General features: G+C 38.1%; 1 protein-coding gene across 4 annotated transcripts in view; it reads left to right on the top strand.

Annotated features, from left to right (window-relative positions):
- The first annotated feature begins 399 nt into the window (after positions 1-399).
- Positions 400-23,808, top strand: part of TANK (TRAF family member associated NFKB activator) — a 37,500-nt gene continuing 14,091 nt past the window's right edge. Inside the window, exons 1-5 of one of the 4 annotated variants that reach the window (XM_070956982.1) lie at positions 400-833; positions 12,871-13,029; positions 16,275-16,374; positions 20,417-20,547; positions 21,538-21,603. In XM_070956982.1, coding sequence (XP_070813083.1) covers positions 12,931-13,029; positions 16,275-16,374; positions 20,417-20,547; positions 21,538-21,603 — 396 coding nt within the window. In that variant the 5' untranslated portion in view covers positions 400-833; positions 12,871-12,930. Of the gene's footprint in view, positions 845-6,884; positions 6,970-12,870; positions 13,030-16,274; positions 16,375-20,416; positions 20,548-21,537; positions 21,604-23,808 lie in introns of those variants that run through there. The other 3 variants (XM_070956980.1, XM_070956981.1, XM_070956983.1) reach the window with 3 other exon arrangements.

Here is a 23,808-nt window from a genome sequence, read left to right as displayed (position 1 = left end):
TGTGCTCTTCCCAACCACTCTATATTAGCTGGAAGATAAAAGTGGCCTCAGTTCAACTAAAATGCTGGACTTTTCTTGAATACAACAACCGATTGTATTGCACACAATAATGTCGTAATGCTGTGCTTTCTTACAGGGTGTTTTTCCGATTGTTTGATATTGCCTAGGGAAAGATTGGGAGGATTTCCGGGTGGTCCCCCGACCTTGTATTCCGAGAGGCCAAAGGGAGAATTACCCGTTTCTCTCACAGGGGAAACAGAGAAGGCAGCCGCAAGGAGGAGCGCAAGGCCGACGACCTTCCTGTTGTCGGCTTCAACCTCTCGCTAGGCGGTGGAGCGACCGGGGCGCAGCAGCAGTAGCAGCAACCCAATTCTCCCGGTGCGGGCGAGCAAGCGGGCAAACCACGGGCACAGGCTCTTCCTGCCACTTTTGTTTTTCCCTCGCTTCCCGCTTGGGAAACCAGCAGGCCCCCCGGCCGCCCCTTCCTCTCCCGGCGGGAAAAGTTCCCCCTGCACCGGGCTGCCCAGGCAGAGGCAAGAAGACGGGCGAGGGAAAGCTGCGAGAAAGAGCCCATTTTGCCCTCTTTCTCCGACTAGGACAGGCAGAGAAGAGCCCGTCGGGGAACCAAGGAAGCCCGCGGGGAGGGCGGCAAGGAAGGCCGAGATCCACGTCCCTGCCACCCCCGCCGAGCTAGCCCAGCTGCCGAGAGCTGGCAGGGCTTGTACGCGGCGGATCACATGGCGGCGGCTCAGCAGGAAGTTCGCTCTGTTCCTGGGTGGCGCGTCGGAGTTTCGGTCTTGCTCCGAGGCGCTCGGAGCGCGTAGCCGATCACGGTGGGGGCTTCGTAAGTTTCTTCTCGCCTTTTATAAGTCAGAGATCGCCCGCTTAAGCGGCCGAGCCCGCAACTTTTCGCCGACGCTTTTTTCACTGTATCGCTACGCTTTTTTTTCCTCCAAGCCACATTAACACCCAAGTTCTTTTCCTCTCGGTTCCCCCAAAGTTTCTTTCTCTTTTCCCCACCCCACTTCTTTATACTTCAGCTAGCAATTCTGCTTCCGTTTTTCTTTCCATTTTTAAGCCCTTCCCGGGACTTCTTAGCTTTTGATGGGCAATCTCTTCACACAGGAAAAAAAAACAACAAAAAAAACCCTTTACCTAGGTGCATTTCGAAAGCTGCCTTCGGACCTCTAACCGGGCGGTTGTAAACAAACAAGCTTTCTTTCTGGTCCGTCTCCCCTAATCCGGGTAGCGAGGAGCGCTCCCGATTTGGTGTGTTGGGCGAAGGAGATGCGGCTTAACCCGCGTCCTGTGTTTTCCTGCCCGGTTTTTGCCATTATTTGCCAGGGCCTTTTGGAGTCACAACACCAACAAGGGGTTGTGGATTTCCGCGCGTCCTGTCATTCATAAGATTTTTCTCACAAAGGCGGAAAAGTACCCGGAGGCTCAAGTGGGGGGGGGAGAGAGGCGGCTGGGGTGGCTGCTTTGTCTAAAACCAGTTATACCTGGAGCAAAGAAATCACCGGTTCGTTTCCTCTTATAAGTAACACACAAAACACATTTGGGTGTCTCGTAACCTCCGGGTGTTTACAACCCAATTGCGGAAGGGCCGAGGACCGGAGAAAACTTCCTGTTCCGGAAGCCTTGAACCCAGACCGTGGAAATTGTTTTTTGTTTTGGTTTTTAATTGGGAAACTACACCTCCGAGAAATTCCAAAGGGCGAGTATTTGGGAAACCAGTCTGCTCTTTCTCCCTAGAACTGGAATAGAAACCCTGAAGGCTGTGAAGTTCTTCCTTCCAGTTTCTCTTAATGAAAAGTTTCCATCTTTGTGGTGTCAAGAGAGGTGGAAATTACACTGCTGAAGTCTTTTCACGATCATCCAGTGAACACTTATTTCCTGAAAGTAACAGAACTAAGTCGAATTAATTGCTTGCTAAGAAGTTTAGTGTGGTGTGTGAATCCAGCCATACATTTTGTATCCTATTTATTATGTTCTCTGAGTGCAGTCAATTGTGAGTGGTTTTGGAGAAGCCACAGCTAAACAAACATCATGGTTCTGTTGAAATCAGTGGGAATTATTTTTTTTTTAAATCATATGCACCTTTATGAACCTTTAATCATAGGTTTTAACTAAAAGAGCTAGGTTCACATTTCTGTATTCATGTACATTAATTTAGAAGAAAACTCCTTTAAAGTGATGGGAATCCATTTTAGTTAGATTCATGCGAAGAACAGGGTAAAATATACTGATTGCTTTCTGAATATGATATGCAAGTGTAGCTTCCCCCCCACCCTTTGAATTCAAGAACATTAGTCTGCTCCTCAAGATGAAAATGCTATGCCTTTCCTTCTAAAATCTACAATCAACTGACTTTTTTTTTAATGTACGTATGGTGCCTTCCAGTCAGTAATGATTTCTAGCAACTGTCCTCTAGACAAATCCCCACAGTTTTCATGGCAAGATTTTGGAAGTGGTTTGCCCACCGCAATCAGATTGATCACATTTTGGGCGCTTGGCAACAGGCCCACATTTATGGCTGTTTGCAGCATCCCTTGGTCATGTGATCATGATTTATGACTTTTTTTTGCCAGAAGCAGGCATTTATTTGGTTTCCAACAAAAAAAAAAATCACAACAAACAATGGGTTTGCTTAAGGACCACCACATTCACTTAACAATCACTGCAAAAAAGGTAATGAAATCAAGTGCAGTTGTGTGGTGATCTAGTTAATGAGCAGCATGACCTACACCGATGTCCCTAATTCCAGGCTCAATTACAGTCGTAAATCAAGGATTACCTATAGAGCCTGACAACTTTAGAAGGTGGGTCTAAGAACAGAGCTGAGTCTGTACATACAAAAGCCACAGGTGGCAAGAAAAGATTGCAGCAGATTGTGTTGCAAACCACACCAGTTTATTCTACACATCATGATGTATATACTGACAAATCCTGAATTATGTTATTTGAAAAAAGTCCATTCCTCTCTCCAAATCTAGAATTAGAAAAAAGATAGGGCTGAAAGGTACTGACAGAACTCAACTATCATTCTCAGCCATAATCAAGGTTGCTTAGTTTCAGCTTAGTATATTATGTGCTTGTTCAGCCACCATTTTTAAGCAAACTAAGCTTTGGGTGATTTTGAACCCCGCCCAATTCAATATCTCGCCTCTGAAAAATGGTCATTGAAAGTATCTGTTTAAACCGTTAAATGACTTAAGCATTTGTCATAATAATGCAGATGCTGAAAACTCCGTAGAGGAGTTAAAAATTTCTGTGAGATTTTTATTCTATCACTTTAACTACTACACTGATGAGTAAAGCGTGTATGAGTGTAAAAACCTGCTTGTATTCTGATGCTAGGATTAAATTCTATCAAAACATGTCAGAATTACTTTCAGCAATGAACAAAAGAGAAGAGCTGTATCTCCTAATTATAATAATTAATTTTATGCAAAATTAAAGAATTTCAGTTAAGTATGATCATCTTAGATATTTTTAAAAGGAAAGTTATCATACACATATATGCATGGTAGAAAATAACATCTTTTTAAGCAAGGTTTCTATTTCATAATTCCTGCAAAGAAGATGGAATATAGTATATGGATGTAGAATAAGCTTCAAACTAATTAATACAATCATTGCTCCAATTTCCTTTGGGTACTAGGTAGCCTTTATGATTGTTCCCTTGTATCCCCACAACTGTCTTAGGAACGTCTTCTTCTGAACCTGGCTTTAAAATGGCAGACTTGGCAGTCACAATTGCAAAAAATGATAGATAGAATGAAGACTAACTCTGATTTCATTCTCATGCATTTCAATGTCCTTGTCATCCTCCAGTCTCTCAATTAACAATTTCATCCTTCAGTCATACAATTTGATAGTTGTTGAGGTTATGTGGCAGTTACATGTTAGGTTTTAGAGGTTTTAGAAGAATAACACAATTCAGGAGGTTTGAGCTCTCTGAGCTAAGAGATTCTGACTTGCTCAGAATCAACTGTGAATTTCATGACTAAATAGAGAATCGGAATCAAGCTCCATGTCCAACAGTTGTAGACTGCTTACATGTATATTGACTAGACTGTTCTTAACTGTGATGTTCAGTTTGTTTGCTTTTCCTACACTGCCATTCTTCTTTCCATACTTCTTTGCATTGGTGTAGGTTTTTTTTTTCTTCTGTCTGGTTTTGCATCTCAATGAGCTACTTGGATATTCAGGTATTATCTTTTCCTCTGGTTCAATGAGCTGGTGAATCCAGTGAAATATTTCTCTCTATTTTGTGTACTTCTCTTTGTTGGTGAGCTTTGGTATGGTACACATTCCTTATATTCTTTGTTATAAATAACAGTATTTGTATTTTTATGTTGTTGACTTGAACAAAAAAAAAAGCTACTCCTAAGTAGCTCGGGAGTAGAGATTCTGACAGGACAAATCTTCCATTTCTTTAAAGAAAGAGATAATTTTTTCTTTGCTGGCCAATGGGACAGGTTGTGGAGCTTTTCTTTAAAAGAATACTCATGTTTCAAGGGAAAAAAGGCTGACCCCAGAATGGCAACTCTGCATAGCACATTACAGAATATTCATTTCCTACCAAAAAAAAAAAAAAAAAGCTTCCAGAAACCCTAACAATTAAATTAAAAACATTTTCTAAACATTCTAAACATTTCTCAAGTGAGAATGCTGAAATTTCATTCAATTTCTTTTAGAGTTTTAGAAGTCTTGCTTAATAAAATCATGCAGCATTTAGTGAACTTGCAAGATTTGGGGCAATTTTCTGGGAATGAGATGATCTGTTGATGCTTACAGTCCAAACATGTTCGAAAGCTATGGCAGTATGGAAAAATCCTTCTCCATATTTCTTTTCCAGATGATTGACTCTCTAGTTTATGTTGACTTTGATTTTTGTTGCAAGCAATGTACCTTTCTTGGAATAGTGTATCTCAAAAACGATGATTTTTTAAAAAAGAGTATCCTTAAGGATGCTCATAAAACTGTCCTATGATATTAGACAATGTGCTAAAAATGAAATAATGAAAAGCATTATTTTGTAATGCACCCATTACTTTTCTGTATGGGTCTTATCTGTCCCTTATAACTGAGACTGGAGGGGTGGTAAGAATTGCTTCTTTTTATTTCTTCAAGACAACTTGCAATAATTTGCTAAGCAGTGCATAGGTATTTTTAAGATAATTATGAGGCAGCTTCAAAACAGCATTGCATGCATCAATGCACATTAAATAACATACTTTAAGTGGACAGATGTGACCCCAAATAATATTCATTTCATGGCATATGAAATATATGCCATATAAAAATCAGCCACTTTTGTTTCTGTTTAAATTACTATTCATACTTTTGAAAGGAATGGGGAAAATGAGGTTAAAAATGAGAAATGTTTCACCAGGATCTCACTAAGTCTAATTTGGATTATTATTTTGGAGAACTGTCTTCCACTTCTATTTCTGATGGTCTTACCTATTTAAAAAGCTGCATTGGCACAGTTGTCTAGCATTTTTTTAAAGGAAGCTCCGTGAAACAATAAATTTAGAAAAGAATCCAGTCTTTCAAGAAAGTTTTCCAATCATTCAAGTTAATGCAGTGTAGCTACAATATTTCTATTATTCCCATTATCTGAATACTGTATAGTAATAATTCTTCAGGGGTCAAACAATTACTGATTAAGAGAAGTGAGTTTTTGGATCTGGTACAGAAGGCAGCTTCCTTTTCAGTTTTTAATTGTGTTGGATAACTGTTTTGACTCTGCTTCTGATTTTCCTGCATAATGATTTAACTTTAGATGTCTGGAAGTTGAGCAACTGGACTTCTTTGCTTTGTTGCTTATTCGAGTAGCTTCTTCAGTCTTGGGTTAGATAAAACTTGAATAAACAGTGAATTGTTTCAAACCAAAAAGAAGTCCAATTGCCACGACTCAACTTCTAGACAACTCTACCTGGATGATTGAGAATCTTCATTGACTTAGTTTTAGATGGTTTTCAAAGCAACCTTTCTCAACTGGGTACCCTCCAGAGGGATGGGACTTTGATTTCTGCCATTTATAGCTAACATCATCTTTTGCTGATGCCAGATGAGAATTATGGAAATTGAACTCCAACACAACCAGAAATCCTGTTTCGAAAAACTGTTTTAAAGACTTCCACTGCCATCTCACATCTGTTTACTAATCTCTGAGGTCAATGGGGTTAAGTCCCAGATAACTTTTTCCCCATTTGATTCATTTGTATTGAATTGCAACTGATATGGCATCTAAACCCACCTCCAGCAAAGTTTTAATCCATTACATCATCTCTTGAATGAGAAAGAAACGTGTTCAGCGAAAAACAAAGGAAATCCAGTTGCCTCTTGAAAAAGCACTTTTGGGATGCTTTTACAACAGGGATTTTCAAACTTTTACAGGCTATGGAACCAGTTAGTTAAGAAAAAAGAATCGCTGATTAAGAGACAAAGCTCTAATGCCATAAAATTGAGAATAAAATTATGTTCACTATAACTTATTTATGCAACTTTATGTATTTCATGAAGTTGGATGCACCAATTACTGTCCCAGAAAGTCTATCCATTCTTAAGTCAATGTTCCTCAATCTTGGCAATTTTAAAATGAGTGACTTAAGCATGCTGGCTGGAGAATTCTGGGAGTTAAAGGCCACACATCTTAAAGTTGCCACGGTTGAGAAACTCTGTTATTTTAAATGGGAAATTAAAGATTTCAGCATACAAAAATTAAAACTAGAATTACACAATTCTAGTTACACAATAGGAGGCTGATGTTTCAACCAAGCAAATCAAAGTTCAGTGATTGGGATATGATTGTTATTCTTGAGAAATAACTTTTGGTTTGTCTTTAAACTCTCACAGAATCTCATCAAGTTCTTGCAGATTCCATGGAAAAGTTTCCAAACCCACTTGGGCATTCTGTGAGCAAGGCTTGGACATTATTTTCAAGGGGATAGGGAGGTGAGCAGATACAAGCCTGCACCTTCAGCTTCTTTTCATATAGTATAAATGTAACCCATCACACACATATTGCTTTGAGATTTGTATTTTCTAGACAGGTGTGTAGTTTATTTCCTATGCATATATAATTCATATTGGGGAGCTGCCTGTCCTATCAATAGTTCTTGGTCCTTGATCTCTGCGTTGGGATCAGTTATTTCCCTCAAAAGGATGGGAAGGCAACTTGGAAGCTATGGCCTCCTGTTGTGATCTTCAAGGCCCCCTAAATCCTCCCCCTCCTTTACCTCCAATGTTGATTCCTGGGACAAAATATAAGTTTGGATGCTTTCAAGAAGAAACAATGCCCACAGATTGTGTACAGGTAGTCCTCGACTTACAACCACAACTGAGCACAAAGTTTCTGTTGCTAAGCGAGACAGTTCTTAAATGAATTTTGCCCCATTATACGACCTTTCTTGCCTCAGTTGTTAAGTGAATCACTGCAGTTATTCAGTTAGTAACACAGTTGTTCAGTGAACCTGGCTTCCCCATTGACTTTGCTTGTCAGAAGGTCACAAAAGGGGATCACATGACCCCGGGACACTTGCCAAATGTCTGAATTTTGATCACGTGACCCTGGGGATGCTGTGATGGTTGTAAGTGTGCATAAAGGTTGTAAGTCACTTTTTTTTCAATGCCACTGTAACTTCGAACGATCACTAAATGGTCACTAAATAAACTGTTGCAAGTCAAGGATTACCTGTACTATATTTGCACATTCTTTTTTTAAAAAATCTATTTTTCTCCCAAGGAGTATATTTTATGCTTCCTTGTTTATTTCAAAATTTTTTTAAAAAGAAGTACTGATACCTAACATGGAAGCCCTGCGAAGCAACTGCCATAATCAAGGCCAAGCATCCATTTCTCTCCCTAGCTCTAGTCCTGCCTGGCTGAGTGACCTGATGCATTAATTATTAAGAAGATGCTCTCATTCCCATTTTGAAGACACAACATTTGGCAGAACAACGCAAATGTCTTTATAGTCGTCCCCCGTCCCCCCATTATGGTGTGAATGCCAATTTGTGACATTTATCAAACTCTGACACATTTGGCTACTGTTGGGTTGGAAAGCTCAGCAGTTGTAGAAATATAACACCATGGCAACAGTTGTCATAAATATAGAATTAATAGTTCCCTAGGGCTCTAATCCTGTACCTTTTTCTCAAGGGATTCAATGGGGTTCACTTTTGAATTAACATGAGCATTGCTGGACCATGAAAGAGTATAGAAACAGGAGACGTCGGCAGTAAGGTCAATATGTCTTCTCAGTCTTACAAGAGGGAAGAGTTCATTTTAGCCCAATCAAGTGAAGCACTTGATTAGTCCTCTGCAACAAAAATACTGAGTAATTTTTGGCCTTTCATTCAGATCTCACTCCTTCAGGATGGTTGCACAATGGATGGAGTCGACTGGAATTAACTCTTTGGCCTTTTGTGAGTTCTATCAAGCGATTCAAATAAGCGATTAAAAGCTGGAAACTCAAATCTCTTAAGCAACCACCTTGAGCCTACAAATTGCAGTAGATTCCTTAAGTTTGGTGACGCTTATGAGTTAACTGGCTTGGGAATGCACTATTAGAAATTTATAAACCATTATGTTTCAGCTAAAATGAATGCAAAGGATCTGAGCAGGAGTGAGTAAGGGCTCCTTAAAAAAATAGTTTTCCCTCAATGATAAATAGGGAAGCAAAAGAATGCTGGTGCCAAAGTTGACTCTGTTTAAATTAGAAATTTGTCACATTTAATTAATTATGTTCTGGAAGCTGTTCTTGTTTGTTTGGTATGAAATCTGAGGAAAGATAATTGGTTTTGGTTTTTCAACTAGCATTAAAAATGTGGTTAAAGAGAACAGTGCAACATTTTGATCTACACAGGGAATAAGGAATGTTCCAGTCCATAGTAACCTTCATTACTGGTATTGCATTAGATGGTCTAATATTTTAAAAGAATTATAGTGGCAACTTGAGTATTTTCCTTACATATTCACACTACATCTTGTATTTGTGTTGTCACATGGTAGCGTGCTGCAAACAGGCTTAGCTAATAGATAAATATCCTAAGTGCTTTGTCCACTGATCATTTAGGTTTAAAATAACACTTTTCGATTTTTAACAATTTTTATTCCAATATAAGTTTTACTGTAATAGGGTAATATTTAATGGGAAATTATATTTGACTGCTTTTAGTTAGCAAGTTAAATTGTCTCAAAATTCAGTAATTCAAAAGACAGCCCATTGTAATAGCAAAGGATTTTGTAAATTGCAAATTACAGATGGCTTCTTGGATAGCCCAGTTTCAATATTTATCAGTCTGTTTATAAGGTACCCTCATTGTAACTTTTAAGGCATATGTGACTTGGATTAAATTAACTTGAAACACTGCTTTTTCATCTCATGAATTTATCTAGATGTTTAAGGTTTTTTGAGAAAACATTTTTTTTCCTCCACTGACGTTTTAAAGTCACACTTAGTGGGAAAATTAAGAAAGGCCTTTTGAATGGTTTTTCCCAAGTCTTGAAATGTGTCTCCAAGATTGGTCTATTTCTTTCTCTGTTAATAGAGATGTTTCTATTAATTTAAGTGTTTATTGGATTGTTGAAGAGAGTTTTAATCAGGTCATTCTCTTTTTTATGATTTTTTAATACTCTTTTAATTTAATTAAACTGTATAATTACATTAGTCACTGAGTACCATTTTCAAAAGAAAAATAACTTTTTAATAAATAAACAATCTATATATAGATTGCTAGATCTAAACATTAAAGACTGTGGCAAAGGGTAGTGTGCCTATGACAATTTGATGTTGGGTTTTTCCTTTGTTTATAACTTTTCAAGTGTCAACTCTTACTAATCACCATTAGAAAACAAATTGCTGGGCTCGATGAACCTTTTGATTAAAGAAAAGGATCTTCCAACTGTTTCCTTTGGAATAAATTCTCTCCTTTTTACTTTTTCTTGCTCTCTTCCTATAAGCTTTCTAGCAGTAACTAATGCTTTTTTTCCTTATTACTTCAGCTTTTTAAAAGAAAGATACAGTGGTGTCTTAGGATCTGAATGCATATCAAGCTTTTTCATTTTTGTTTTCCAGAAAAGGGCAACATGTTGCAAATCATGCACATTCTGGATTCAAACTCTTGCAAATCTTGCATCTTTCTGACCTGGTTCATAAGCCAGGGTTTGCTTAATTATGATTTCTTAAATAAACCACAAATGGCTGTATTCACACAAGCTAATATGCCCAAACTACACACTTACCTTTATGGCTTAAACCAGCAATCCCCAGGCTGCAGACTGATACCAGTTCAAAACCTATTAGGAACCAGGCCACGCAAGCAGCAGGTGAATGAGCAAAGCTTCATCTGTGCATGCTCAGGATCTATGTTGCACGAGAAACCACCACTACCCTGGTCTGAGGAAAAATTGTTTACCATGAAACCGGTTCCTGGTGCCACAAAGTTGGGGACCACTGGCTTAAGCAATAAATCAGCCCTACTGATCTTCCAGAAAAATAGATGATGACTTCAGCCTTAAATATTTGTGGTGGTTCCCAAAATGTGGGCCATGGACTCCTTGGGGGGCTGTGGAGTTATTAAAGGGCATTCATTTATACATCGAACATGCAAAACAAAATGAAAAGCATTCACAAAGATCTTCTATAAATATTGCTTGGGGTGAAATAAGACAGAAATACTGGCTGGTCTAAGAGGGAGATTTGAGAGGAATAGCACTAGGCTATTTAGCCTGATCCTTCCTTCCTCCTCACTAGTGGCAGTATTTCTGTCCCTCCCAGGATACGCAATGTATGCATGGCTGCCCACCATGATAACATTCCTGGGATTATTTCTGGCTGCCATGCCTGTAAACTGCCCATGGATATTTCCGTCAGCTAACAACCTGTCCGGTCCTGTGAAGATGGCAAGCTCAGGAAAAAGAACCTGAAAATAACTTTATTTAGGAGCCTTGGTAGTACAGTGGTTTAATGCACCCTGTTATTAACACAGCTGCCTGCAATTTCTGCAGGTTCGAATCTTACCAGGCTCAAGGTTGACTCAGCCTTCCATCCTTTCTAAGGTAGGTTAAATGAGGACCCAGTTTGTGGGGACAATAAAGCTGACTTTGTATAAATATACAAAAGTATGAAGGCTATTGCTTAACACATTGTAAGCCACCCTGAGTCTCCGGAGAAGGGCGGCATATAAATCAAATTAAAAAAAAAAAATTGGTTGTAGGATAATGTAACAAAATCATAAAAGCCTGCCAAAGAAATTCTCCAACTCAGTTTATACTTAGCATAATTAAGATGGAGTCACCTTCTTTCTCATGCTATCCCCTCCGCTGGACTCAAGTAATCTCTTCGGTTATAGCCCATAATTCCCTCCCTCATGAACCTGCCCAAGCTCTTCACTCATTCCATTCCATGGCCCCATAATGAGTTTTCAATTGTGCAGTATTTTGCTGTTCTTAGCTACTCTACCAGAGCTTCCCACACATCCCTTCCATTCCAACCTCCTCTTACTTTTTCTTTCTCCCATCACCATGGGATGTCTCAGCTCTCAGCAATGTACTAGCAGCTTCTTCTAGCCCCCTTTCTCACTGGGGGATGAGAGGCCAAAGACATACGGCAAAAGCAGAGGAGTTGCCACAGCTCCACCCACCTGATCCCACACTACCAGGATCTCCCCTTCACCCATCTGGAAACTCCCATGATGCATGCAAGATGATGTTCACCTGAGTGGCCAGTCTCACCTGCATACACACATCCACCATTTCCTGCTAACTCCTAGCAGCAGAACAGGGAGACCACTATTGCTTCAGTGAGCATGCACAAAGAGCATCCTCACACAATAAAGAAATACAGGTTAACAAACAATATAGATGGCTTGTTTGTAGCTTTTTTATTTCTTTCTGGAGGAAGCAGGGATGATTGGACAAGGGGAGCCGTTACTGCCTTTTGGACTGTTTTAGTGGATTGCCAGAAAGCTTGCTTAGCAATAGAACTTACTTATATACCATTTCACAGTGCTTTACAGCCCTCTCTAAGCGGTTTAGAGAGTCAGCATATTTCCCCCAACAATCTGGGTCCTCATTTTACCGACCTCGAAAGGATGGAAGGCTGAGTCAACCTTGAGCCGCTCAGAATTGAACTCTTAGAGTGAGCTAGCTTGGATAAATACTTGCATCTACATGGAACATGCATCTATAATTTATGTAATCCAAATTCATTTAAAGCATTATCTGTGGTTACTGAATTCATAGTAGCTGTGTGTTTCTTTCATGCATTACAGGTAGACCTTGACTTAGTAACCGTTCAAAGTTCCAATGGCACTGAAAAAAGCAATTTATGACCCTTTTCCACACTTATGACCGTTTCAGCATCCCCACGGTCACGTGGTTTACATTCTGCTGCTTGACAACTGACTCACATTTATGACGGTTGCAGCATCCTGGGGTCATGTAATCCCCTTTTGCGACCTTCTGACAAGCAGTCAAAGGGGAAGCCAGATTCACTTAACAACCGTGTGGCTCACTTAACAACTGCAGTGATTCACTTAACAACTGTGGCAAGAAAGGTCGTAAAATGGAGCAAAATTCACTTAAAACTGTTTCACTTAGCAAAAGAAATTTTGGGCTCAATTGTGGTCGTAAGTCGAGGACTACTTGTACCTGGAATATCAATGTATCAATGTTAACAAGAGATCCTCAAATTAAAAGTGAAGGGGGGAGCAACCCCCCTAGGAAAAAAAAATCCAAATAGTGTCGAATGGGGTTTCACCACATTGCTCCATTAGTTGCTTTTTTCTTTGGACAAGCAGCAAAAATAATCTAGTACAATAACCAATATTTTTCCTTTTTTTTTTTCTAAAGTAATTTAACCAGATCTGCTGCATTCATAATCTCATCAGTGATGAAATATTGCTGGGAAGTATGGATAAAAATATTGCAGAGCAGCTTAATAAGGCATACGAAGCATTTCGACAGGCGTGTATGGAGAGAGATTTTGCTAGAAAAGAACTAAAGCAAAAGGTACGTTTATGTTTTTAGTATCTAACCTTACAAGTTAAGATTTCCTTTAGGATTGCTTCTGAAAAAAAGTGGCCTCTAGGATTGCCTTTGTCAAAGGATGCTGTGCTTGCAAGGAGACAGATAGTCAGGAGCTTGATAGTAGGAAAAGAAGTCTCCCACATTCGCATGAGGAAACAGCATGTGAAATGTTTTGGTTTTTTGGTTTTTTTTGCTGGTAGCTTTGTATTACAGAAGGTAAAGATGAAATGAACTATAAAGTAGTGTTAAATTTAAAAATATAGTCTAGTGCAGTGTTTCTCAACCTATTTCAATCCATGGCGCAATATTGAATATAGAGCAATAGTTCTGTGGCACACCACAAAATTATTAATCTTATATATGTATTTTTAAATAGTATGTAACACATGGTTTGAAGGAAAGTTATATAATTTTTAAAAAATATCTGCACTGTATTAAATATATGGAAGAGAGAGAGAGAGAAATAGAGATAGATAGATAGATAGATAGATAGATAGAGAGAGAGAGACAGACAGACAGACAGACAGACAGACAGACAGACAGACAGAGCACACCCATATGCTGTAGCACACTAGCTGAGAACCACTGGTCTAGGAACATTATAGGGAGATGAATTCTTAAGAGGGATGAGAGGAATATACTATAGCTCAGTGGTTTTGCATGTAAAAGGCTCCTTATTCAATCATTGGCATCTTTATATAAAAACCATCAAACAAAATCCAATAATAAGTCTTAGGAAAGCTAATACTAAACATTTAGGATTGGAATGATGGAATATAGGGAAAATATTTGAAATTATATTATATCGTGAAAAGGGAGTAATGGGAGAATATTTGAATAAGATAATTTAGAGTGGGGTTGATTTCAATTCAAAGGGTTTCAAATTCAAAAAAGTAAAGAGAGGAGTGGAAAAAGAAAAATTGATTAAGATTAGAGATCAGGGCGAATGGTAATATTGTTTATATATTGGAAGAAATAGAAGGAAAATAAAACAAAAAATTAGAGGGAAAGAATGTTATGGTGAAAAGTGAAATATATATATGGTGTTCGAGAAACTAAAAGTGGTACAAATTTTGACTCGGCCAATACTCTGTTCAGAAAAAATGTGTTTGTTTGTTTGTATGTGTGTTTGAAAAAAAATAAAAAAACTTTTATTAAAAAAAAAGAGTAAGTCCTGGAAAGCTGAAGTAAGATCATAAACACAGATGTAGTTTCACTTAGCAATGACTTCACTTAATGACTGAGTTGTCAGTCGCAATTTTATTTATTTATTTATAATTAAATTTATATTGTAGTCACTAAACAAGGATTATCTGTATACTGTCCTTTACTGGGTTGGCTGTAGATTAGTCTCATCTATAGTTCTGCAGCTATGCAGGAAGCCTTTGTGCTGTTGCTCATACCCTTCTGGATTTTCACTTTTCATTTCAATTCACCACAGAACTGGGGTTTGTCTTCCTTCTATTTGAGATCTTAGATCTCAAGCAGTATTCAAGCAGTGGTCTACCCATTGCTTATTAATGTCATTTGATAACTTTTAAATTTATTTCTGGCTGTTTTGATTATTTGTAAATGTTTTCCAGGGAAAGTTTTTGCCTAGAGAAGTTTGTTTACTGAACAGTCAAGTGGATCTTTTTCTTAGTATGAATGAAGGGCCTCTAAATCAGGGGTCTCCAACCTTGGCAACTTTAAGCCTGACGGACTTCAACTCCCAGAATTCCCCGGCCAGCTTTGCTTTGCAAAGCAAAGCTGGCCGGGGAATTCTGGGAGTTGAAGTCCGTCAGGCTTAAAGTTGCCAAGGTTGGAGACCCCTGCTTTAAATGGTACAATAAACAATTTAGCAGATCTCAGCTTAGTGGTCCCACCGATGCAGAGGACAAAATCTGTCCCTACGCTATATGCTTCTACGCCTCTGTGATACCCTGATTACCATTTAATACATTAACAAAATTAGTAGATTGTGTGTATCTGGGTGTCAAATGCCATTTGGATTCCCCCTTTCTTTAATTAGTTCATCAGTTTGAAGTTTTCTCTCCTTAAATTCCAAAGGGCAAAGTATAAAGCAGTTGCTTAAAGTTTGTCAACTTAGGAGTGTCTCCTATTTAACTTGGGGCGACTAAAAAGAAGAGGCTTTTGTTCCCGTGACCCTCTTCCTTTTTACTCTATGGTCTCAGGGATTGGTTGGAGCATCTGTCAGTTTATGGCTGATGGTGGATTCTGATTGGCCACTTGTTTTGCTAGACTCTGCAGATCAAAGCTGTGTCAAATGCATAGAAGCCGGAGTCATCACGGCCAGATGGTACTCAATACAGATGGATATTTGGTTGTCAAGTATATCTTGTAGTTACTAACTTGTTGCTGCCATCTGACTCTAAAAGAATCACTTGTGCACGCTGGCTGTCAAAAGCATCTTTTCTTCTGTCTGTTTTAGCTGTCATGAGTGTGCTCTGTACAGAAGTGTTGACAAGACATTGCTGTTGTACATTTTCAATTTGGGTCTTAATGACTTTTTCTTTTCCTTCTGCTTCCTGAGGTCATCCAGGCTGCTCAAATATATTGACCTCTTTGCCTTTTAATGGGCTTATGATGCAGCTATTGCTATATGCTGAGCTCTTACTGTGCTTTGAGATAGTTGCACCCTTTCCGTTGCCTGCTTGAAGCTAAGGTTTTCAGGAGTGGAAGAATGAAAAAAATGGAAATTGTGGCACTGCTATTGTTCAACTCATCTGTCTGTGCCAGAAAGCTAATTGTTTTCTTGCCCATAATTGTCTTGTTAAAAGTGGAAAAAATCCAGAACTTCTATTAAAATGGCAGTTCAGCACAGGATACTAGATAAACTTGAGTACAGCCATGGATATGATATTGGTACTTTTGACAAGTCACTGTTTTGCAGCCACACCTGCCTTTATCAGATTATTGTGAAATAAATTTGGTGTGTGTGTGTGTGTGTGTGTGTGTGTGTGTGTGTGTGTGTGTAAACAAAGCCTTATATTCCACCCTGGTTCCTCAGAACAACAAGCAAATGAGAATATAATAAATAAACAGAAGGGAAACAAGCTATGTAGGCATTTCTAGCTCCTTGAGTATAAAATCAAGCTAGGGTATTTAGAGTTTGAGGCAGAAAATCTAAGCACTAATGCCATGGCATAGCCATTCTTTGTGCCTGTCTGAGGTAAAACCTATTCATCAACATAAAATGATTGCTTCCAATTACACTATCGTTACAGACAGACAGCTATGAGAAGCAGATACATGAACAGCAGGAAAAAAATGAATTTCTAATGAGCATTGTTGCAAAACTCAAATCACAGTTGGCTGCCAACAGAGGTAGGTAGTTTTCAACCTGCTTTTTACTGACTATCTCCCTGTTTGTGTCTCTTGCCATCCTTAGTATCTGTGTTTGTGTGTCTGTCTTGTGTGTATGATGTTATTGGACTCTTCTTATTTTCACATGATCCTATTGGAAATATCCACATTAAAAACTTTTTAAAAAACCAGGCAGTCTCTTACAAACTGATTTGCCTCCATTCAGAATTGTATTACAGAAACAATTTCTAGTCACCATTTTATAGCATAAAAGGTTGATGTATGAATATTGAACAAGAAATTGGGATGGGTAAAAATCAAGGACTGATTTTAACTGGGCGAAATCGTCCGCCAAAGGGCAAAACTTTTTCAACCAAGATACTTCAAATATCACTTACAGAATATGTCCAAACTCCAGGACCCATAACTCCCATGGAATTAAAATTTGGCAAATTTTATAAAACATGACGTAAACATTTAGGACAACCATGACCTGGATGACTGAGAATCTCCATAGACATGGTGCGGGAGTATGAATAAATTTCCATAAGAATTATAGACTACATGAACCATTTGTGCTTCAGTTTGAGATGCAAACAACACAGACTCGTCCCCAATAGCCTGCACCTGTGTTCAACAGTGAAGGGACACAGGGCAGAAAACATCCTGTAGAAAGCGCAGCTCCACAACACAGTTCTTTCAGCAGTTCCAAGAAGGCACCACACCCATTTTCACTACTCAGGTCACCTTGAGGACACAGAAAAAAAACTCCCAGGTGGCCTCAAGGACTCTAAAAGAATGCAAATGACCATCTGTCTGAAAAGAATATAAATCCTTCCATTCCACATCATCCAGTCAGAGCTGAAGAAGCTTCTTGGATGAGAAGCAAAACGTCTTCAAAGAAAAACAAGAAACACCAGTTGCCTCTTGAAAAAGCACCTTTGGGATTTCCCGTGCTGGTGTTTGATTATGCTATACTATTCAGTGTCAGCTATTTTCAAGGCAGGTATGTCTCTGAATGTATTCCAAATCGTCCAGTGAAGTCAGCAAATTGTTGAAGGCATTGAGGAATCCGGTAAGGAAATAATATCTGAAAGGGTGACCCAAGGAGTCATGGGTTATCTAGTGAAATCCTAGAAGTGGAGAAGAAAACTGTGTGAGTGGATCAACAATATTTTTGGCAGTCCATTCTGGACTTTATTTCCACTTCCTCCACTTGGCACCTTCCATCCAGTCTTGAAAGTATTAGCTTTTCAGTCTGATCACTTGACCACTTTTTGGATCTTCTTGCTCTTTAAAATTGCTAATAATATGCTACTGAACATTGGGGGGAAAATTGAACTTACATTCTCTGTGTTATTTCATAACTAATGGAAAGCATTTTAAAAATTTTAAATAACTGTGGAAGCCACGGATAACAGCTAAAGCAATAGGATTCATATTTAAGTAGTCTGTAGGACGTGTCTGTCCCAGATTCACTAAGTCCTTAGGTGGTTTCTTTGATTTTTTTATTTTGACACAGAGTTGTGTAAGAGCTTATCCTTGTGTTTTAGTGTAATGTGGACATGGAGCCAATCCTGGTTGGCTATGACTTAATATGGGTTTTTTAAACATGTATATTTTACACTTGAGATAATCTGAATAGTATTTATGAAACAGAATTGACATCTGAATATCCTCATCCAATGTCTTTTTGACCACTTTCTTCTATAAAGCCAGATGTGTTACCTGGGATAGAGCTGTTGACATATTGGCAATAAATGCCTGTAGTTTGTCTGGGCCAGCTCTACCTTTAGCTAAAGGGGAGCCACCACTCAAGGTGGCAAACTGAGACAGTGGACAATAAGGTCATCCCTGATACTCCCCATGCCTGAAATGCTGATTTCATTGTGCTATACAAGGAGCAACATCTCCTGTCTCAAGTAGCTGGCCTTCTTGAACTGTCTTCTAACAATAGCACTTAGACTTATATACCACTCCATAACAATTTACAGCACACTCTGAGTGGTTTACGTATGTCAGCATATTGCTCCCAGTAATCTGGCCACTTATTTTACTGACCTCGGAAGGATGGAAGGCTGAGTCAACCTTGAGCCTGTCAGGACCAAACTCTTGGCTGTGGACAGAGTACTGCATTCTAACCACTGGGCCACCATGGCTCTTCTGGTGATGATAGATAGAACAGGTTTACTCCTTGAAATGCCATCCCTTTATATCTATAGTACTGTATTTGAGAACATGTTCTGAAAAATCCTATTGTTTGGTTCTCCTTGGAGATGCTACAAAGGGGTTGGGAGACAGAATGGGACACAGAGTGAAAGGGGAAGTGAAAAAGCCTAAAAAACAAAGCTTAGAAAAAATAAGGAAATAATTTGTTTTAATGAGAAAATCATGAGGAAAAATAAAATACTTTGGGTATTTTAATAGGGAAACAGAAAAGTGATTTCTCTTGCAAAAGAAGTAGGCTATTAATATTACCTGCAAGAAGGTGCAGACTCATGCTCTATTAAAAGGGAAGGCAGGCCAAGGATCAGTGAGCTGAAATTTTTTTAAAAAAAACATTATAAGGCAGGGGTATCAAACTGGCAGGCCACAGGCTGGATGCATCACATGCAGGCCATGCCCACCCCCGCTCCGTGAAGGGAAAAAACGTCGCGAAACATCATGTGACGGCAGTGTGCCACCATGAGTTTGACACCCGTGTTATAAAGAATGTCCTGACAGTAAGCCATGGAAGTATCTAGAACAGTATTTATTTATTTATTATTTATTTATTAGTTTGATTTCTATGCCACCCTTCTCCGGAGACTCAGGGCGGCTTACAATGCTTTTAAGCAATAGCCTTCATACTTTTGTATATACCTGCTTAGTAGGGCTTTTTGCCCCACCCCCAAGCGGTGTTCTATTTTATACAAAGTTAGCTTATTGCCCCCACAAACCAGGTCCTCATTTTACCTACCTCGGAAGGATGGAAGGGCTGAGTCAACCTTGAGCCTGGTGAGAATTGAACTTGCAGTAATTGCAGGCAGCTGGCAGTAAATACTACTTTAAGAGTAGTTTAGTCCACTGCGCCACCAGTAGTAGATTCTCAGTGGAGATTTTCAAATAGAGCAGGAGTAATAGATTTTCAAATAGAGCAGGCTTCTTGTAATGAACAGTGGGTTGAACTAGATGTTCGAGAAAGGCCTTCCAGTGCAATGCTCAGTCATATGGCATTGTTCTGTTCCTAGATTACCTCATTTAATTATGCAACAATCAAATGTCCTATTTAGAGGGAGCAGGTGAACATACACATGCATTTTGTGTGCATGTCTTGCTATGCACACTGAGATGGATTTAAAAAGATTATATGACAGTTAAAAAAATATAGATGTATGTGTTTTATGGTATAGAGATATAAGTTAGGTACAAGCATTCTGAGACATTCCAGTAGGTTGTAAACTTGACTTTAAGGGATGCTGTTTCCCAAATATTCACTCGAAAGAGCAGCTGAAATTTAGATAAGCCAGTATTTAAAGTAAGAACTCTGTCTGACACCTCCAGCATTTGTGAAGCAGCAAATGATTAAGGCAAAGTTTTGGGGGAAAGTTAGCAAGCTCTCTACTTATTCAGAAAGAACCCTTCAGTTTAGTCACTAACTCCTCTTTGTGAACCCCAATATTTAGGATTAAGTATATTCCTAAAGAAATAAGCCAGAAATGAGTAACTGTTTAAGTTGCATTGTATTACTTATTGTTTAGTGGAGTATCTGTTTTAACTGTTTTAAATAATTTGATTTAATTAACAGATTTTGTATTGTTTTGCAGTATCATTAAATAGCAATAAAACGCTATTTAAAAATTTATACAATCTTTTTATGGTTTTCTTTTGGATATCTATGAAAAAGGGTTTTATTTAGAACGTGTATATTATTTTATCTGGGTGATGGTGGAATAAGAAATTTTATGTATTGTATTTTTTAATTCAAATTGGGATTTATCTGTGAAACAAAACCCTATTGTATTCTACGGTTTTTTCACACCCACCTAAATATTTTAATTCAAAATAATACTTTCTTTTATAGTCAACACACAAAGTCAAGTTCCAGTCCATGAAGACAATGAAATGAGAAGAAATGGTACCTTGTTGAACTCAGATTTTGATCAGCTCCAAGAAAAGCTGAAATTGGCAATGCAAAGGGAAAAGCTTTTGAAGGTAGGACGCTTTCTTTAAGATATATAGTGGCTCTAAAAGTTTGAAAGAGAAAAAGATAACTTATAAGGGTATATTACTGTTAGGAAAAGCCCATTTAATGGGAATGAACTTGAAGACATCATCACTCCTACTGTCCCTCAGCGGAGATAATTCACCTGTTTTTGATCCATTGCAGTGTGTTGTTCCTTGTCAAAGTTGTCAAAATGTAGATAAGCTACACCGACAAGCCTGTTTGGAATCATTTGACACTCTTCAACTAGCCACAATTAAGAGTCACCATAATATAGGGTCCAATTAAAAATGGAAAGCTTTGATTCTCTCCTTTATGACCGTATTGGTCACAGTAAACTAGTGACAAGGAATTTTCTGGTGCTCCTGAATTATTATTCCCAGCAACCTTAGCCAGCATGTCAAATGACAATGGATGCTAAGAATTGTAGTTGAGCAGGTAGCTGGAGGCCTGCAGGTTGTCTCAAGTATTATTTACAGCTCTTTTGCTTTTTGTCTTCCTAGAGGTTATACATGATTATGAAGCATAGAAGGTCCCCCAAGTCTGTTTGTGTTAAGCAATAGATAGGATCTTACCTCAATGAAATAGTATGTGGTTTATATGTAGTGCTAGCTTGGGATTTTGGCCAGTTTCTACCATCCCTAGCTGACATAAGAGAATTAATAGGTAATGGGAAAAACTCAGTCTGGAATCTTGGAGAACTCAAAAAGATTAGTACTTAGCTAAATGAATCTTCTGATGTGGATTAAGGCAGCTTTTCTCAATTCCTAATATCAAACTCTTTTATGAAAGCTTATTTTTTTAGCTTGCAGATAATGAGCTAGGGACTTGTATTTCTGTCAACTAAGCATATTTTAATCATATGTGTTAATTTGTTAATAAAGAATACCTATTTTGTCAAATTAGTGACACTTGATAATTATGTTGGAGAAATCTAATTTCAGAATCTCTCATTCTCTCTTTTCTCCTTTCTCTTTAAGCAAGCTTTGCAATTTCTGCTTCAGAAATTTGGAATTGGAAGCAAAAAGAAAAATTACATTCCTCTGGTAACAACATAGTATCTATATTTACACACTGCAGATATGGATATAGCAATCATCATTGCCCCTACAAAAATATCCTCAGTATATTTGCTTATTTGTGTTTAAGCAGCGTTTGCATTGTGACAACATGCAGATGTCCAACTAATATTGTGTTTACAAAGTAACCTTAATCCAGCCTCCTTTCCTCTGCTTCAGTCCTCTACCTGTGGTAACACTAACCTAATTTAGAAGAGGGTCACACAAATTGGAAAAATAAAAGATGGCAAGCGCTTTGAAATTCAAATGTTATATGAAGAAGTACAAATATCATTGTTTTTAAAATGATGTACTATTATTTTCAGTATATAACAAAAGGAGAGGGGGTTTGTCATACTTGAAAGTCAGGAGGGAAGAAGTATTTCCTGTTTTATCTAAACACAAGTGAGAAGAAAAAGAATATCTCAGTAAAACAGGTAGCAACATGCTTATTAAAAAAATTGTACTAGGAGGACACTCCTTGGAGTGTTCAGGTCACCTCCAGATCAGAAAAAGAATAGATTTATTGGGAAACATAGAGGAAGAGCAGGATGGAAGTCAGAAAAAAATAGGGGTTTTCCCTAATACACACCTAAACCATAAATTGTGAAAGCAACTGCCAAGGCCTTAGTCCCACTCATCAGATGGTAATAGTGAGGATTCCTATTGAGCATGCACATAGTTTTGTTAGTGCGGCTATGTAATCTGAATTGAGCTCTTCATACATGTGAAATTTAAGGCTACAAGCCAATAATAGGAAAATAATTATTCCTATTTTTACTTCTTTTTCTCCATTGCTACATTCATGTTTGATTCTCCCGTGTTCTCTTGAATAAGTGTGATGCTGTTGTTTGTTTACATAAAACATTAAATCTCCTTCAAATCACACTCTTCTCATTCTAACTCCAGGGAGGTATAGCTGTGTAAACAACACTACAGAAGTAATTTGTCATTGGAGGTTCCAAGGGTTTTTTTTGGGGGGGGGCATGGGATTGTTTATTTAAGTTCCCAATAGAGCCTACAGCTGGAAATTTCCTGGTGTCCCCTCAACTATTTCAAACTCATGTAATGAAAAGACTTCAGTCTAAAATTTAATACTACAGAAGCAACAAAGGAGAGAGGAAAAAATGACCTAGGATTACTTTTACTTCCAAGGATTCACCCCACTTCCTGGGCGATGTCCAAAGGTTTGAAGGAGATAGGAAGATAACATAGCCCAACACAGATATTCTATAAAGCAGTTCCAAATTTAAGAAAGAGCAAGGAAAGGAGAATCTAGAATGATGGAGTTCCATGAGGCAAGGAACAAGTTAACTGAATAAATGTTAACCTTGTTTTGTAACTTTTATAATTGTTTTTATTCTTCCAGCATTCTTTTCATTTTGAAAATCAAAGATTTACGACCCTCCAGAGGTTCATAAATGAGCTTCAGGGACAAGACTTAGAGACAAAATAATATTGGGAGTTATAGACTGTCAATCTCTGCTTTAAGCATTTTTAATGTGTTGTTTAGTTGCGTTTTAGGATTTATTTTTAGCAATAAGAAGTGGGTTCAAATATTCTCAGTCTCATAAATAGATGTAGTTATGCACCTTCTCCAGGTCCATTCTAACTTCCTTCAGTTTATCATGTGAAGTTTGGGATTAGAAAGCCCTCATTCCATTGTATTGCTTTCTGTTAAATTTTAAATGTTTTTTTCTTTTTTAAAAAATCGTATATTCCTTAGAAAGGTCAGCTTGCTTGTTGCTGTTTTTAGAAACCTGTCACTGTCTCAGTACTTTTCACATCTTTCATTTGTTTCTTCTTCTGTTGTTTCTCTCCTATTATTTATTACCATCTTCCTTGGCTCCTCTCTGAGCAAAATGTGGTGCTAATAGCTTTTCCCACCCATCCAGAAATAGAAAAATAGATTTCATCCTTCTAAAACCTTTCTATCAAACACATCCGCAAATTTATTTTATTATTTACATTTACGCAGGCAGCTAATAGCACCAAATGTTCTCTAGGTGGTTTACAAAAAGAAAAGAAATACAGAACTCAGAGAATGACTGAGCAGTATTTTTAATAGTGGTTAAAGTACGGGTGGTATCCACCTTATTTTCTTATTTCCTTTTTTATTTTATTTATTTATTTATTAAATTTGTTTGCCACCTATCTCGCTTCAAGGCAACTCTGAGCGGTTTACTATATCAA

This window comes from Pituophis catenifer, unplaced genomic scaffold (assembly GCF_029215685.1).
Source record: "Pituophis catenifer annectens isolate HBS135680 unplaced genomic scaffold, rPitCat1.0.hap2 SCAF_1, whole genome shotgun sequence".
Lineage (NCBI taxonomy): Eukaryota > Metazoa > Chordata > Lepidosauria > Squamata > Colubridae > Pituophis > Pituophis catenifer.
Note: the sequence above shows the minus strand (reverse complement) of the source record. Positions and strands in the feature narration are given on the sequence as shown.